Raw genomic sequence first — 17,604 nt, 5'->3', positions numbered from 1 at the left:
TTATTCCTGCAAGTGTTCGACATGATATGAGGAGTACAGTGGAAAAAAGATCATATTAAAGCCTCACTCTGGCAACCAACTGCATTAAAAAAACACATGTGTGCTTATAACAGTGTAACTCCAGCAAAACTACCCATACCATTTAATTTCATTATTTATTTATTTCCTAGTTGCATTTTCTATGAATAATGTCCATTCAACACTTTCCCCCAGGTGATCAATGAAGTATTTCTGAATACTTCATTGTAATTGCTATAGAAATTAAGTGTAGGTTTTGTTTTCTATTTTTTTTTTTCGATTATGTGCACACAGTTAAAAACTGCATAAAATCCAGATGAATAAAAACAAGAAATGTTTCAGAAGAGGTCAAGAAGCCAGAGGCTTATACAACAAAAACAAAACAAAACAAAACATAGGCATTGTATACAGAAAAATATATATTTAAAAAAAGATGACAACAAAGAGCACACTGAACAAAGACACATAAAAAGAGCACAATGCAGAGAAACATAGAAAGAGAAAATCTGTCTGTCTATTCCATCCTTTTAAGTAATCAATGTATGTAATGGTGTAAATGTAATGATTTACAATTATAAATTATTTATAAATTATTTAATTTATGTAGAAAAGTTAAAAATATACGTTACATTATGATTACCTTTATATACATCGGTGAACTTTGCACGCCTCTCGCGCTCACTGCAGAAAAACAACCAAACAAACTACAAATTCGTGACGTCAGGTTTATATTTGGGGGCGGTGGCCTGGTGATGCTGTGTCGTCTCATGTCGCCTTCAGGTGCACATCGGAAACACAGATTATGTCGGAAATATAACTTTTATCCAGGGAAGTTCGGTTATTTTGCATTACAGGTGGTGATTTGGAGATGTTTTGATTAAGCATTTAACTGTCACAGCGGAATACTGACCTAAAGTAAGTGTAGGATTGTGTTAATCGATGAGGTATACTCTTTATATAGACACTCAACGTTGTGTTCACGTATGTCTACTCTTTAATTGTCCCCTTTTTTGAAGATTCGGGCATAACAGGAAAAGTCTGCCGGTGTCAACACCGTTGTTTTCACACGTTATTTAACGGTTAGTGTGGTCCTTCTTTAACGGCGAGCTCGTGATTATAGTATTTCCGAGGACACCGTAATCAGGCAGCGTTTGACAGGACGCTGTCCTTGGCTAGCTGGGTTAGCCTGAGCAAGCTAAGCAACGCTTACAAACCCTCTGCATTGACTGTAAATGAAGTTATCGGTGAGTTTAAGTTAACGACTGACTGTGACTAGTGCTATTATGTCCAAAACACCAAACAGGACATCCAAACGGTGGAGTTAACCCCAGCGGCCGCCGGTCCATCCATCGTAACTCAGCTAGCTTGAAGCTCAACTAACAACCATTGGCCTCTATGATGTTTGTTACCTTCCGTAAAATATGACATGAGAAATAACCGTTTGCGTAAGATAGTGTTATATGTCTGTATTGTCCTTGTTTTTTTTATTTATTATTTTTATTGACATGGACCTAAGAGTCTGAAATAAAGTTGATGTATTGTAGTGTCGTCCAAGATAGGTCGACAAATTTCTAACGACAACATAATAACATGCATTCATTGTGAGATTTAACAGTTAGCTGTCACATTATCCTGAGGGTTTGTAGTTTATTTTGCGTCATACGTTGCTGTTTAGCAGTTGATGAGACAACTGCCTCTGAAAGCTGAGATTAGATACTAGTTGATGCTAAACTGGGCATCAACCGTTTGGTGCAGGTTTTACAGGCTATAACACAGGGGTGATCAAACTTTTTTGAATGGGGGTCGGATTAGATCATGTGAAAGTACCTGGGGGCCTGGCATTATGTGGGTTATTTGAACAATAAAAATCCAAAAGAAATAAGACAAACACAACTGTTTAATCTTCAGTGAAAACGAATTCAACACACTTCTTCACACTTCAACACTTCTTTTCTCTAGGTCTAGGTAAGCTGACGACACAATACATACCACCCAGGTTATGATTCAATATATTGCAATACTGTAAGCAAGGCGGTATATTGTGGTATTCTAATTTGAAGGAAAACTGTGATAAAGACCACTTCACCATATGAATACATTTTGAGAGGTTTACTTTTGTCAATGCAATCAGAGCAGTAGGATCTGTATTTATCTCAGCTCCTGTAAACAATATGTTGTTAGGTTGAATGGCAAAGTTATATGACTGACTGATAAAGCACTGCTATCTAGCACTCTATTGATTCTCAAAATCACTGTATCAAAAAACATGAAATCTTGATACTCAAGTGTATGGATATTTTCTTACACCCCTACTTTGTTGTGGCCATGTCTGCTACCTTGCAGGAAATGTTTGCCATTAGGTCACTATTTGTTTGCTTGTTTTCTTGTGTGTTTATGAAAACACATTTGTTTTGCTTGCGTAGTTCCTACCTGCTACAAGTCTACGAACAGTGTGATAGTCCTTCCATTGTGAAAAAAAAAATGTAGCCAATAATGTGTGGGAGCACATAAAATATATTTTCAACAACAAGCAGAGGGCCGTCTAAAATCTCTCTGAGGGCCACAATTGGCCCCAGGGCCGGACTTTGGACATACCTCCTATAACATGTTATGTAATAATTGTGATGGTTTTGTTAAGCCTCCCTTTTGCTTACATTCTGTGCACATCTGCGGTGTTACAGGTCCTGATTTTGTGTGGCCCCCTGCTCCCCTCAGGTCAAAGCTGAGGGTTGGGGTGAGGTCTTGGGCTAATGTCAGACAGTCCTGGTGCAGAGGGGGGTCTATCTCAGGCTGCCCCAAACATCAACACCCAGGATCAGTCTCACTCCACTCAGACTGAGGTAACAGGGAACCCGCCTGCGGATCAGGTGAGTGTGTTTATGTGATTTTTGTGTGGATGTAACAGTGTTGTTTGTTAGAGTCTGTGTCCTGTAGCTCCATGGCTGGGTTTTAGTTTTAGATTAAAGAAACACTTCACTCTCCAAAAGACTACATTTACTCACCCTGTCTTGTGTTGAATTCATGAAGAAAACTTTTTTTGCTTGGAGAATGGAGAAAATGGAGAAAATCCTTGATGAATTGAAGTCACAGAGGTCTGCACTTGACAACAGTGTTATTGTGTGACTTCAGTGTTTTAAAGCATTAATTTGGATTCAGCAAACTCACACAATAACACAAATAAAATACCTTATAGAGGTAGAGGTAGACCAGCAGCTTCCGTTCTTTGTGACTTAAAATTAATGTTTTAGTCAATGGTGTCTGGCTTTTAAGAAAGCGGAGATAAGTTTCACCTTTAGTTCAGTTCCCCGTCTGAAAGAGTGGTCTGTTTGGGAAGAACTGAGCATTTGATTGGTTAAATGAGTCCCTGGATTATACTGCATTAGTTGTGTGAGGGTTTGTAAATAGATGTCTGGATATAGTCTTGCTGTTGTTAAACATGGACCTTTTTTACTCTAGTTCATCGAGAATTTTCTCAGTTTTTCTCTTCATCCACTTTGGAGGCATGCGAATGAATTAATTTATTTGAATTAATTTAACCTATCACAGGCTGAGTTTGTGATACACAAGTGGTCAGCTGGGGTGTAAAGTCTTTTTTTACGTTATAGCAGATATGACTTGATAGGAATGGGGTTAGTTAAAATCAAGGTAAAGGGAAATGCATATTGATGGGAAACAGACTTTGTGGTTTGGCCGTTTTCCATTACAAAAAAAGTTGTTAGAATAAGTAACAGTCACATTAATGTTATAATGATTTTAAAAAATCCCTCTATTGGAGAAACTGAAAATGAGTCACTGGCATGTATTGTCTCAAGAGGAATTTTGAAATGTTCACTGTCGCGCAGAACAGAGACCCTGTCTGACCTCTCAGAGATATCATCATTTTGCACTACACTGTCAATAGGTTATCGACAGGAAAGTTTATTTTCAGTCCTTTTATCATTCCTCATTGATCTGTTGCAGGGGCAGAGAAGACTGCTTGGGTCCTAGTTGTGGATTTAGGTACACTCTCAGTGGGTTATCCCCAATAAGGTCTATTTTCAGTCCTGGACTTGGCTGATCTCCGATCAGGGAAACTCTAAGAGGTTTAAGCTGGCACTGAGTGAAAATTTAATAGAATCAACATTGTACTGCTATGCAACAATGCATGACATTTTGTACAATTTCAAGACCATTGTTGAAATACTCTGTCACAACAGTAATGTTAGAAATAGAATTCGTTCCTCTAAACTGAAAAAGAGCTGATTTTTAACTCACTCTTTTAGCAAGAAAATGCAGTTAGCATATAAGGCATCATAATTTGCCTGCAACCAAGGCTTTATTAAATCAATCACTGCTTAGTAAATGTGATTAACAGATGAAAAGTTAATCTGAGGCAGAAATAGCTGCTGCACTGTCTGTGAAATGATAGTAGGGCAAAGTAGAAATGGTGGGTTAGGGAGGTGCTATAGTAACATACTGTCCCTCTTTAAGGTATGCACACTTAAAGACACAGCATGTAGTCCAGAAGAAACAACAAAACCAGCATGCTGTTCAGAGGTAGTGTCAGCGTTTCTGCCTGTCAATGATACACACGAAACATTTCTTTAGATCAATACAAAAATCCACACAGATGCATAGACAGAAGGACAAAATAAATAAATAAAATTGCTTAAAATGAAGAGACAAAAGCTGAAAAACATATTGTAATCCTTTTATAACTTAAATGCGTTAATAGCCTTTTTGTTCTTTACCTCAGTGAACAGGGTGCTATGTTGTTGAAAGTCATTAATAAACTGCAGGAAAGTTGGTTTTATATCTGACATTTTTTTCTTAAGACTATGGAATTTTCCAAAAATAATAAAAAGTTCTATGATATACAGTTTGCGATTTTCAATCTTATCTTGCCCATAGTATAACATTACATCAAATATATTTATTTCAACATTTATCTTAAGTTATCATTAAGATTCATTTCAACAATTCACTGGAAACATACAAGTGCATGGATGGAGTATTACGAATCACTTTCCTGAAGGTTACTAAATGAACTTTGATTGTTTTTTGTGTTGCATGGCATTCAGCTAAATATACAGAATATAGTTTGTAATCACAAGTCTTGTGAGCAGTGCAAACACAGGAAAGTATTTTTTTTTCAGTTTTTTTCAGGTCCATTCACAGTTTATTGTGAGTCTTCTGTCAAATCTGTGCACCTGCTGCATGCACATTACACTGCAAATTGGATTGCTGATTTGGCAGCTGTTTGTAGTGTGGGTGTTTATTGTTGTGTCAAGCAGTGGCAGGCTCTGTCTTTCAACAGGCTGAAACAGGAGCAGTGGTGTACCAAACGTGTTACTGGCAGCATTGTTTGTGAATGTAAAATATTCAGTTAAAAAAAGGTTGTTTACAAGCTGTAGTAGAGACAAGAGACAGCTTTTAGAGAAGGAAAGAATATAATAGGGCTTTGTGCGTCTGGCCAAGGGGAGGCCTGATCCTTTCCTGTCCGACTGTCCCTTGCTTTGTCTTGTGGTCTCAGGTTCCTCGACAGGAGCTTAGACTTAGCTCAGACTTCTATATTTACCTATACTGGAAGCTACAGAGTCAAACATTGGACAGGTTACAACCGGCATGCTGTATACTTTACTTAGTAACTGAGCAAGATTTCTGACATGAAGAAGAAATATTGATTTAGCATCGTTTTTCCTCCAGGTGTCGCCTACAGTGGATGAGGCCTCTCCTTCGTCCACATCCTCCTTTGAGATGCTTGACACGGAGTCGGTCCCAGCTCCTTATCAGGAGGTGCTGCCTCACTGGTTCTTCTGTCGACGGGCTGATGACAACACCTCTTGGCTTCCTTTCAGCAGAGAAGACTCTGACAAATTAGAGAGTGCTTGCAACACTGGTAAGCATATGCATTATTTTTCCACACACAATATATATACTGTAGATGTATACTGTGTATAAAGTTGTGTGTAATTAGGTATGTTCACAGTAAGAAAGTAGTGAGTGTGCTATAAACAGCTGCAAGAAGATTAAATGTCAAAACATTACTGTTGCCAAAATTGGCCTGGTCCCTAGTAGGGTGCTTTACTCTCCTGACAGGACGTGCTTTCCATTTAAACAGTTTAACAGCAACTTTCAAGCAGCTCAGTTTCAGGCTGGTTTTAGGCGAGCCTCATTACGATTAATACTCAGTGCCTTTGTTGTATTTATTCAGAGTTGACATCTGTGATTTTCATATTGAAAGTATGTGAGTATTCTTATGTAAAAGTGACACATTGTGTTTTAAAGGAGGTATGTGTGGTAATATTCCTTAAGATACTGAATGTCGACTGTACATTAATAATCGCACACATACCCCACCAAAAGGAAAGATATAAAACAACAAAAAGGACTGAAGTGGAATATTTCCAAATCATGACCTCGTTTAAATTCTATACAAGGGTTTTACAAACAAGCAAAGACTATAAGACTCTGGCAGCTTCTTTGCCAACACAGTAGACGGTAAGTTCACATTATTCTAGTAGAATGCAGACATCCTCCTGGTGATGCTGCTAATGCAGAGCTCTAAAGTCAATGAGCATGTTAACTCTGCAGCAGTTAGCATGCTGTAGAGTAACTACATAGTCTTGTGGGCAAAGTCAGAAGTCAGAAGACTTTATCTTGAAAAGGAAACTCTTTAGCAATCACACAGCTTGTGCATGCAGATACCTTTTTCCAGAATGACTATAACCTTTCACAACTTACTTGTGCTATTTTCATCCAAACATTTAACACAAACATGTAGCTCAATCAATCCAGAACTAAAGCAAACCACTAGTTGCATGTTTTTTGCATGAAATCTATCTTTTGGAAACTGTCTCATCAACCTTATTTACATGTGCTTCTGTATGTGTGTTACTTGTGCAGTAGGAGACGGGGAGAAGGATGAGGTGGTTGTAGCTGTTGATGGAGAGCGGTATGACGTGCATGTCAAGGAGAGGAAGCGTTATGCTGTGTACTGGGAGCAAGGTCCCACTGAAGTCCGCCGCTGTACCTGGTTCTATAAAGGAGATAAAGACACCAGGTTCATGCCTTACCCTGAGGACTTCAGCAAGAGTCTGGAGGTAGTCAAACACCAACACTGAACCCTCACCATCACACTGCTCATTCCTTTCACTCTCTCGTCCTAACTTAGACCAGTCATCACTTACTCTTTTCATATCTGCTGGCCTTTGATTTCTTCCCCTCCCATCCTCCTATTTTCCAGGAGGCCTATATGATAGCAGTGACCTTGGATGAATGGAAGAGGAAACTGGAATTTCCCACTGGAGAGACTGTCATCTTACACAATCCCAAAGTAAAGCCTACTGTTAAAATATCACAATGTGCACTATAATTTGATAACAATGCCACACCATGGCTTTTCTGAGTAAATACTGAATTAGATACATTGTTTCCCTCTAATAAGCCTCTTCCCCTTCATTTCCCTGCTCCTCTCTCAGCTGATAATGCAGTATCAGCCTATAGGATTACAGGATGAGTGGGTGTCCTCCCCCTCGGAGCAGACACGTCCTCGAACAGTCAAGAGGGGAGTGGACAACATCTCTGTAGAAATACCTGATGGTATGTGTGTGTGTGTGTGTGTGTGTGTGTGTGTGTGTGTGTGTGTGTGTGTGTGTGTGTGTGTGTGTGTGTGTGTGTGTGTGTGTGTGCGCGCGCGCGTGTGTGTTTGTGTACCGAAGCCAAAATATCCAGATACAGACACTGCCATCTTGTGCTGGTGATGTCATTTGGAGCCAGAATCTGTCCATCAGCAATCAGAAAGTAGAGCCACAGAATCAATTTCCCGCCCATAAACCTGTCCTGCCCAAAAACTAGCAGCACCATTGATCGCAAGCACACTGATTATTACACAGCTGTCAGTCATGACACCACACCTCGTTTTTATAGCATCAAATAACTAGTTGTAACCAAACTTATGAACAGACATCAGCACGAACTAACTAAAACGCCAGAAACCATCTTTGGGAGAAATGTATTTGACATGACATATTTTAGTTTGGCCCATGTCCCAGCTGTTATCATGGAGAGGGCGGTTATTATGACTTATATTGCAGCCAGCCACCCGGGGGTGATTTAAATCTTAGAACTTCACTTTTGGGGAACTAACATGCCACTCGTCTTTGTACCAATAGGAAATATACAAGAATCTAAGATCATTTAACAAAGTATTAGCTGCAGTTTAGGCTTATTTTTTTGTATGTTCCAAGGTGAACCAGAAAAGGTGGACCACCTTGTCTTTATGGTCCATGGCATTGGCCCTGCATGCGACTTGCGCTTCAGATCCATCATACAGTGTGGTAAGTTTAAATTTGTGTACTATGTATATATTGGTATGTATACTGTATATTTATGTTTATGTCTGAATTCTTTTTCTTCTTGCCGGTCTCCAGTAAATGACTTCAGGAGTGCTTCCCTGTCCCTCCTGGCTACTCATTATAAGCGTGCTCAGCAGGATGGCCAGATCGGAAGAGTCGAGTTCCTCCCAGTCAACTGGCACAGCGCTCTACACGGAGATGCCACTGGTGTGGATGAGTAAGTATGGGACGAGATAATGGACAAAACAAGATCCCTCTGTTGTACAATACCACAGTGTACTATTTTCTGGGCTCCGGATATTTGTCATTGATCAACAGGGAATATTCAAAACTTTGGCTGGCGCGCAAAAGGGCGGTGGGGGTTAAACATTGATTTTAACACTATGCAAAATTCAGAAGGATTGCCTGATTTCACATGAATTGTTGCAATAATAACATCACGAAATCCTGGGGGGACTGATTAAAGGCTTTCCAAACTCCAGAGGTGTCGGGTTCAATGACATTTCTATGTACTTTTGGGACATTACACAGCTTGTCACAATTTTTATTATAATCGACATTTTATACTCACAAACTACTTATAATAATATATTTTTTTACAAACATTGAAATGACATTATTCCTCTGCAAAAAAACCTTCAAAAACAAATGTCAGAATCCCTAAATTGAAAACCTACCCAATTAAGAAATATTCAAATATCAAATATTTGGGTCCAGCCCTAGTCTCCAATACTTGCAGGAAATTGTCAAACGGTCTTCTCTGCCTTCCTCCACTTTCCAGGGACATCCAGAGGATCACTTTACCCAGCATCAGCAGGCTGAGACATTTCACCAACGACACTCTGCTGGACTTGTTTTTCTATAACAGCCCCACCTACTGCCAGACCATAGTGGACACAGTGGCCTCAGAGATCAACAAGCTCCACACCCTCTTTAAACAGAGACACTCTGAGTTCAATGGGGCAGTTTCAGTGGTGGGACATAGCCTGGGTAGGACTTTTACAAACACAGAAACACAAAGAGTTACAAGTCAAAATGTTGAATTCCAACACTAACCCTTCATCTCTTGTTCATCAGGTTCCCTGATCCTGTTTGACCTGCTAACTAATCAGAAGACTGGATCAGAAGCCAGAGATAGGGTAGGGTGACTTCCATAGTAAAAGATGACATCAGTATACAGATGAAGGGATTGCATATTTCTCTATAACAAAATCCCTTTCTGTCCCTCCCTGTGATCTAGGTGTCATCTGATGAGCCCTTTCGTCTGAACAGTGACACACTTGAGCAGACACTCACCAAGCTGGGCCTACAGCAATACCTGGATACCCTGCAGGCAGAAAACCTAGACCTGGAATCACTGGTAACACACACATACACACACAATGGAAACACAAATTCAATTGTAATGCATAGTTAAAAACACATGGATCTCCTCTTTTAGACTCTCTGCCAAGACAGTGATCTCAAAGACTTAGGAATTCCTCTTGGACCTCGGAAGAAGATCTTGAACTACGTCAGGAGGAAATGGTTTCCAGAGGTCAGACATAGCCTGAAATTATTTTTCTAGTCTACGTATTTTAGCAATACAAAGAGAGAATAAAAGTATTCAAGGGAAGTGCTTTACGTGGACAACAGTGAGAAGCAGGCTGTTTGTTGCAGCTAATTTACTAAATAACCCTGTAAACTATTAGCAGTTCAGGTATTGTTAAATATCTTTTTTTATTTCTCAATCTAAATAGGATTGTAGGACAGGGGTGGTACGTCTCCCACCAGGGCTGCAAGTTCCACCTCAGGTGACCAGAAATCACGATGGTAACGAGTCTTCAGAATTGCCGGTGCAGCAGTCTCAGTTCCACAGGGCGCAGTCTGTCACCAGTGCTGTCGACTATGAATACTTTGACGTGGGCATCGGACAGGTACGACGCATGGTCACACATTTAATAAGTTTTGCTTGGGAGAACTGGTAAAAAAGCTTTGATGCGTCACCTTCCTGCTTTTCTCCTCCCCCTGCTTGCCTGGACAGACCAATGGAGGCATAGCCAAGGGACAGGTGTGTCTCACATGGTGTCCCCATACTCTCAGGCGTAGTCCTTAGCTCTCTTTGATCGCACTATGCCCGGGGGTTCTTTTCATATACAGTCTGGTCTAGTCAGTGAAAACTCAAGGCGACTTAAAAAAATGGCCGCTGTTTTATGAGTAAGAGGGTTTCAACGGCTAAGTCACATTGTGCCATGATTGAGGCTACCATCTTTGTCCCATTGAGCCGTACAACACAATACCACACTCCTTCTGTGCTCATCCAGTCCTGCATGAACAGTCAGCTTCCTGGTCTTCCCCTTTACCTGCTGTCATACTGCCTGGCTGCTGCCTTAGTGTCATGACATAAAGTTTTAATGTTGAATGTCGACACCGTTGTGCACCAGAGGAGTGTTTCCATCTGTCCAAATAGCTCTGTCTGTCTTCTTAGATCAGAAACTGTGTTTAAATCACTTTCTTTTTTTTAAAACAAATTCAATACAACATGTTTTTGACCCCTCCTTCTCTCCACAGGTATCCATTGATTACCCTCAGCTGGCTTTCCACCCTCAAACTTTTTTTGCATTTGGCTCTCCTATTGGAATGTTCCTGACTGTTCGTGGGCTTAAACACATTGATCCCAACTACACCTTCCCAACCTGCAAAAGCTTTTACAACATCTACCACCCAGTGAGTGATCACATATTTACAGCATGTACCCTTTCAGGAGCACATCCTGTGCTTGGCTCCAAATACACCTGCTTTTATTTTCCAAAAACTACAGCTTTTTCACACCATTTTCAAACAAAAAGGCATTAACATGGCAGTTCTGAATGTTTCCAAATTTTCTTTAAATTGGGGACTTTCTAGATGAATGGTCAAGTCAGTTTGGATGACTGCAGCATTGAATCAACATAACAACAATACTTTGTCTGACATTGCGTTCACTCTAACTGATATCTGTCGAGGAGGGGGATTCGAATTTACCTAACCAATCACTAGAGACCCACATATTCACCAGAGTCTAGGTGACGTGTAGTTAACTGCCAACATACCAGTTTTCCCCAGGTCTTAAGAGTGGGACAGAGTGAAGTTACAAAAACCGTGAATATTTGGCGATTAGGGAATACTTTTCAATTTCGAACAATGGCCATAACAGCATCTATCTTGTCCATAGCCCTGGTCACTGGTGTTACTACTCCTCATTGGTTATGCTGCACATCTTAAAAACACTTAACAACAGCTTGACATGGCGTTAGTCCAATCTGTGGAACTCAGAGCTTGTTTTTCTATTTTAACCGAGAAACTGCTGTTTCATATCACAATGCCAGATGATTCAGTTAAAAAACAAAAAAAACAGTGCATGTGTCCTCTTCTTACATGATGAAAGAGATGATCTAATAAGAGTTACATTCATCTATTCCCCGTTATTGCTCTGTAGTATGATCCTGTGGCCTATCGGATAGAGCCTATGATTGTGATAGAGATGGATCTGGAGCCCATGCTGATCCCTCACCATAAAGGCCGCAAGAGAATGCACCTGGGTAAGGCTGTCTTTCTCTTTCTCCTTGTCTGTGTGAGACAACATTGTAGTGTGGGCTTTTGTTTTGTCGGCTTGATGATAATCTCTGTTCTTTGTCTAACAGAACTAAAGGACAGCTTGACCCGTATGAGCATGGATTTGAAGAACAATGTTTTAGGATCATTACGGACAGCATGGCAGTCCTTTTCAAGACTACCAGTTGCGGCACTGCCCCCAGTGGATGAAGGAGAAACTACAATAGAGAGAGATCTTCAAGAGGCACAGGGTAGACAAAGCACTTCTATTTTCCTTTGTGTATTTGTGGACGTTTTGTGTGCGTGCGTGTGTGTGAGTGAGAGAGAGCGTGCACAAGAGTTTGACTAACCCAGTCTCCTTATACCCCTCTCAACCCTCTCTGCATGTTGCCACCCTCCCCTCCCCTGCTCTGGTGGTGGTTGCTCCTGCCTCCCTCACCCCTTACCACTTTACTCAGCCTCAGCAGCAGTCACTGCTTCTGCTAAGAGGGAAGAGAAAAGAGCTGATTTTTGGACTAAAATACTGGAGTGGCCCAGGGCCCTTCATAAGCATTACTTCCAAGGTAAGCCAGGATAATCACTTGGCTTGAATATACGAGAAAAACGAGTAAAACCAGCTTGATTATAGCTTTGCAATCTGTTTTTTCTGTAAACCTGAAAAATCATCAGCCCATAAAAACTTTCTTTCACTCTGTGTGTCCCAGTTAACTTCCCTTGTTTGAATCTGGAAAATAAACATGCACAAAAAGGCATAGCTAAATACTAACATTACCATTTTTAATGGGTAAGACTATGCTGCAACACCTGCCAAATTAGCATTTAAAAAAGGCAGTACTCAATTTCTGTGGTTTATTTTGGCACATCAGCTCCCTAACAAAGAGCAAATGTTATGTAATGTATGTCATTATCGCACCAGGCTCTCACTCCTCCTCTGCCCCTCCTTCCTCCGTGCTTAACCTCACTACTTCTCCCATACATTTAGTCTTCAACTCAACATTTAATTTACTGACATCCCCTTGAGGCCCTTCCCTCCTGCTCCTGCCGACAGTTCTGATTGGTTCAGTTTATTGATTGCTCGTCAACATCAGAGACCATTGAGTAACAGGCCCACGGCACACTCTCGTATGTGCAGAACAAATGAGAGAGTTGAATAGTAGTGATCACTGTTGTTTTCATAGAGTAATTCAACCTTCAGGTGATGTCATTCATCAGTAGCAGGTCACCTACAGTAGCTGCATGCAGGTACATGCCCTGCTCTTTTCTACAGCACCTGTAGTACTTAGGCTGTCATTTTATTAAAGTAATTCACAGAGGAGACAGCTGCTGCTAGAACAGACAGATGAAATTACACCATGACCTTTTTGTCCTATTTTCCACCCACTATACATTAGGAGGACTCATAGCTTTTCTTTTAGCCTTATAACCTTCACTTTTTGTAATAAGTTTAGCAGTGCAAGATCCCAAAAAAGACACTCTTTAGGATGTACTACAATGTTATGTAACTAGCTTCTAACTCAATCTTTTTTTTTATTACGTCAGAGTTAGAAGCTAGTAAATGCAGAGGTAGATTGTCATAAATAGTCAATAAGACTAGCAGTTTAGGGTTCATCAGTAGTGCATTTGGTCTTTGTGCTGAGCCCTTTTGAGATCACTCTTAAAACTCACAACACTGACCCACCTTTATGACATTGACACATCACATTTGCACCTGTGGGTGAGTGAGTAGATGAAGGTATTTGGGTTGTAGACTAATATGAGTTTTACCCACCTAAATTAAGTAAATTAAACTGCACTGTTTTGAATTTAACCAGGTTTTTTTTTTTTGGTTTGAATGTTTCTTGTTGCAGACAGCAGCCACTGTCCTGTCCACTGTCTGATCTGTTCTGGTTTTACAAAAAAGTATGAGCTAAAACAGACACCTGCTTCTGGCTATTGTAATTTTTTTTTGTTGTCTCCCTTTACAGACTCATCTTTTTTTTTACCTGTTTCCCTGCAGGAGTGTGTGAGGAGGCAGAGTCCTCAGTGTCAGCAGAGCAGGCGGAGCAGCCTGAGATCAAAGTGGGCATGTTAAACGGAGGACGAAGAATCGACTATGTACTTCAGGAAAAACCCATCGAGAGCTTCAACGAGTATCTTTTTGCCATCCAGTCTCATCTGTGCTACTGGTGAGTCATGCATACCTGTGGAGGGGTGGACCACATAATTGTGCTGGGTTTTTTTAGTGTTCCTGATATTTTCTCTTCTTGTATCCTATTTCACTTTCTGATTTAGAGTTTTAAGTCAAATGAATGATGTTTTCCCCTCTCTGTCTGTTAGGGAATCTGAGGATACAGCCCTCCTGCTGCTGAAGGAGATCTACGACAAACAAGGCGTGGCCTTTGAACAGCCACAACAGTAATAATGTTACTGAAATGTAGACTTGCTTTTTTAACACGACAGTAACCTAAAAGTAAGAAAATAAAGGACAGCTGTCGGAGCCAGAGGCCGCACAACCCTCTTCCAGAATGCCTTACCGTCTGGGTGTTACCTGACTGCCCCACCCTCTCAGCCCTTGTCAATGGTGACTGAGCTGTCAGGTGATTTTGGTTCAGATATGTCAGTCATTTGAGGTAGCAATGGTTATTGGTGCTGCCTAGACTCACACTGCAGGACTGGGTTTGGTCTCTGATAGTTGTTGTCATGCTCCTGTTTGCCCTTTTCTATCTTCTTTTGAGTCATTCTTTACTTTGCACTTTCACTTTCCAACATTTGTTGACATATCATGCATATAGCTGCAGCAGAATATTATTGAGTGAAACAATTATCGCCATAACCAAAAGATACAGTACGTCTTCAAATAAGGAAACGTAGTGTAACTATAATATTTATCATGTTGGATTAAATCCAAAATAACATTTCTATAAATTTAAAAACTAAGATACATTAAATATCCATGTATATAATTAAAAAAAAAGATTAAAATCTATACTGTTTGATATATATTCCAGCCCTATGTATGGCCTCCAAAAAATCAGAAATGTAGAACTATAATAATTATAATTAAGTATAAGTGTGTTAAACAGGGCATCTCTGTCTGACCCTTAAAACTTAAAGCTTTCTTGATCCAGAAGTCTTTCCCTTAGCCTTACATCAGACCTTGCCTGTAAAAATAAGCTGGTCCGGAGGTTTAATTTGGTTTACTATAGAATGTGTATCTTCTAATTAGGAAAATTAAGGTTAATATATTGTCTTTTGGCAGCTATATTTCCTTTTTTTCAACATTAAGGCCACTTGAAACCCAAAGCTGCTACTCCTACATTTGTGCAATGTAACAATGAAGTTGATGTCACTCTGTTTTCACAGATGTAGTCCTGCACTGACACTATTATTGAAAGTGAAGTTCATCTTGCCTTCTAATCATACTTTTTATTTTACTTGTATGTACTTCAGTTTGATCATATCTACGCATGGATCTAAAAGAAGCGACCGTGATGATTTGTGTCTGAAATGAAGGAAAGAGATGCAGGTGCTTGAAAGGATAGGTTTTTTCCATAGTATATTTGCATGTGTGTACTGTATGTGTGTGTGTGTGTGTGTGTTTGTTATAAACTGTACAGAAAGGCCAGTTCCACTTTCTCTCCGTAAGGTCTGTGCCATTCCTCTTTTACCACTTTTGACCCAAAATGTATCTTTGAAAAATGAATTCCAAAAAGAGAGTGGCATCTCACAACACAGTCCTAACATTTGTATAATCAAAGGGCCAAATGCTACATGTTTTTCTCATCTGTTCATTTTCATCAACATATTTCAAAATTATTTTCTGTATTGCATGCAAATATTTATGTTAGAACATTTTTTTCCTCAATATTTTCTTGTCCTGACCCAATTCTTAGGCGTCAAAATGTTTATAATTCTCATGGATCCAGCAATAAGAGAGTTGTCACATTCAGATCAGTAACATTTAATTTGAAGAGCATGATACATAGATTATATTGAAATTTGGTTTCAAATTAAATCAATTTATTTTATATAAAATCATATACACAACAAAAATCAATATATCAGTATTATAAATATCATAACCTGCACCTTCATATCATGCAACATGGGGTCCAGTCTACAAAGAAGAAATCTTTTGTACTAGATAGATTTATCTTTACAAATAATCTAATATGCACTGTCACTGGGCATCACAGCCCCCACCACCAAAGCTCTACCCCGTATGTCAGCCATCTGGGTGTAACATCTGCACAATACATGAATTAACCTAGTAGGGTTAATTGTTTTTCTTTCTTCAGAAATGCACTGAATACTAAATTATCATGTTGCCGCATTCCTGAACTTCATTACCATCTCTGTTTGTGTCATTATTAATATCTAAAAACACCAAAACAGGACTTCAAACACTTCACCTCCAAATGAAAATCTGTATATCAGTTACAACCCTGTGTAATGTTGAATTTTGTTCTGATATTTAAGGTCAGTTTTATATATACTCATGTTTTTAAAAAAATGCATGTGTTTTGGGGAGTCGTGTAAGGGTTTGTAAACTGATGTTTTGATGTACTTTTGCTGTTGTTAATCGCAGACCCTATGACTTCCATTCATTCAGCATTTTTGGATGCAGAGTTTCCTCCACAAATTCAATGTAACACCGGGTGAGTGATTGATATAAAAATACTCATTGGAGGAGTGATGCATTCCTTTATTGGTCCTTGGCTCCTCTTCCTCACCGTAAGTACTGTTTTGGTACTTGACACTAAAAGGATATTACATACCAAAAAACTAATGTTCTCTTTTCTGAATACATACCTTATGACTATGGTTCCATTTTGTGTGTGCCATAATAAAACATTACAAGTGTCTTCTTGTGTTCTTTGGAGTTTGTGAAGCATCTGTTTTAGATATGAAAACAGTGGACCTTTACAGCAGAGATTTTGACATATCAAAATAGCACAGTTGACATTAATAAAAAATAATGAAGGCTCAGTTCCATAAAGTTAGCAAGTGAGCTATTCCATCAGCAATCATGTACAATACCAGGACCTCCCCTAAGTGGAATGCAGCCATCAAACAAACCTGCGCTTTTTCTTCAACTACATGTTAAAATGTCTGCCGTGGGAAAAGGTCTATAGATTCATAAGCAGCACTTTCAAGGATTTGTATTATCTAGACAAATGGTATCACTGAGAGCCTAAAAAATGAACACATATTGAGCTTCTTCTAAATCAAATTGGAAAATTTACAAAGTTACCATCTATCATGAATTAACAGGGAGGGGGGTAAAAAAATAGCATCATTCCTGTTTTAAAAATCTTTAAAAAGTCCATTAATACATACAAAACTGTACATAAAGATATATACAGAGAAGAAAAAATAAAGAATTAAATCAAATGTTAAATGAATCCAGAATAATGTAACATTGGATCACGTAAAATTTATCAAACACATAATTATAAAATATATGTAACAGACTGTACTTATCAGAGTAGGGCAGTGGTTGGGGGTGTGACTTTGTTTTTTTTGTTTTTTTTTATTTATATCATGACCCTCCCAAGGTTAAAGATATTCTTCTTGAGCCTCCCTGACTTACTGGGGAAAATGTGTGACCCCCCTTCATTATGAATGAGCATATTTCACAGTTTCTGGCTATAAGACATGGTGTGGTTAGGGAATTTTTAAAAGAAAACATGGCTTT

At 39.3% G+C, this 17,604-nt stretch overlaps 1 protein-coding gene across 4 annotated transcripts; it reads left to right on the top strand.

The window, feature by feature from the left end:
• Positions 1 to 767: 767 nt before the first annotated feature.
• ddhd2 (DDHD domain containing 2) lies at positions 768 to 16,770 on the top strand. 4 transcript variants are annotated; one of them, XM_088076827.1, is made up of 20 exons: positions 768 to 933; positions 2,700 to 2,885; positions 5,704 to 5,896; positions 6,904 to 7,100; positions 7,244 to 7,333; positions 7,479 to 7,599; positions 8,247 to 8,336; positions 8,430 to 8,571; positions 9,136 to 9,344; positions 9,432 to 9,493; positions 9,595 to 9,714; positions 9,796 to 9,891; positions 10,094 to 10,270; positions 10,378 to 10,404; positions 10,905 to 11,060; positions 11,812 to 11,914; positions 12,017 to 12,178; positions 12,386 to 12,490; positions 13,924 to 14,092; positions 14,244 to 16,770. In XM_088076827.1, exons 2-20 carry the CDS (start codon positions 2,769 to 2,771, stop codon positions 14,323 to 14,325), a joined length of 2,418 nt encoding a protein of 805 aa, XP_087932953.1. In that variant the 5' UTR covers positions 768 to 933; positions 2,700 to 2,768; the 3' UTR covers positions 14,326 to 16,770. The 4 variants fall into 4 exon arrangements, with proteins under 4 accessions (XP_087932953.1, XP_087932952.1, XP_087932954.1 ...); XM_088076826.1 differs by lacking the exon at positions 768 to 933 and adding an exon at positions 995 to 1,262; XM_088076828.1 differs by lacking the exons at positions 768 to 933; positions 10,378 to 10,404 and adding an exon at positions 1,001 to 1,262.
• The last annotated feature ends 834 nt before the right edge of the window (positions 16,771 to 17,604 follow it).

This window comes from Plectropomus leopardus, chromosome 4 (genome assembly GCF_026936395.1).
Source record: "Plectropomus leopardus strain MGB_pleo_1.0 chromosome 4, ASM2693639v1, whole genome shotgun sequence".
In the NCBI taxonomy this organism is placed as follows: domain Eukaryota; kingdom Metazoa; phylum Chordata; class Actinopteri; order Perciformes; family Serranidae; genus Plectropomus; species Plectropomus leopardus.
The sequence above is the reverse complement of the archived record's forward strand: the minus strand, read 5'-3'. Positions and strand labels throughout refer to the sequence as shown.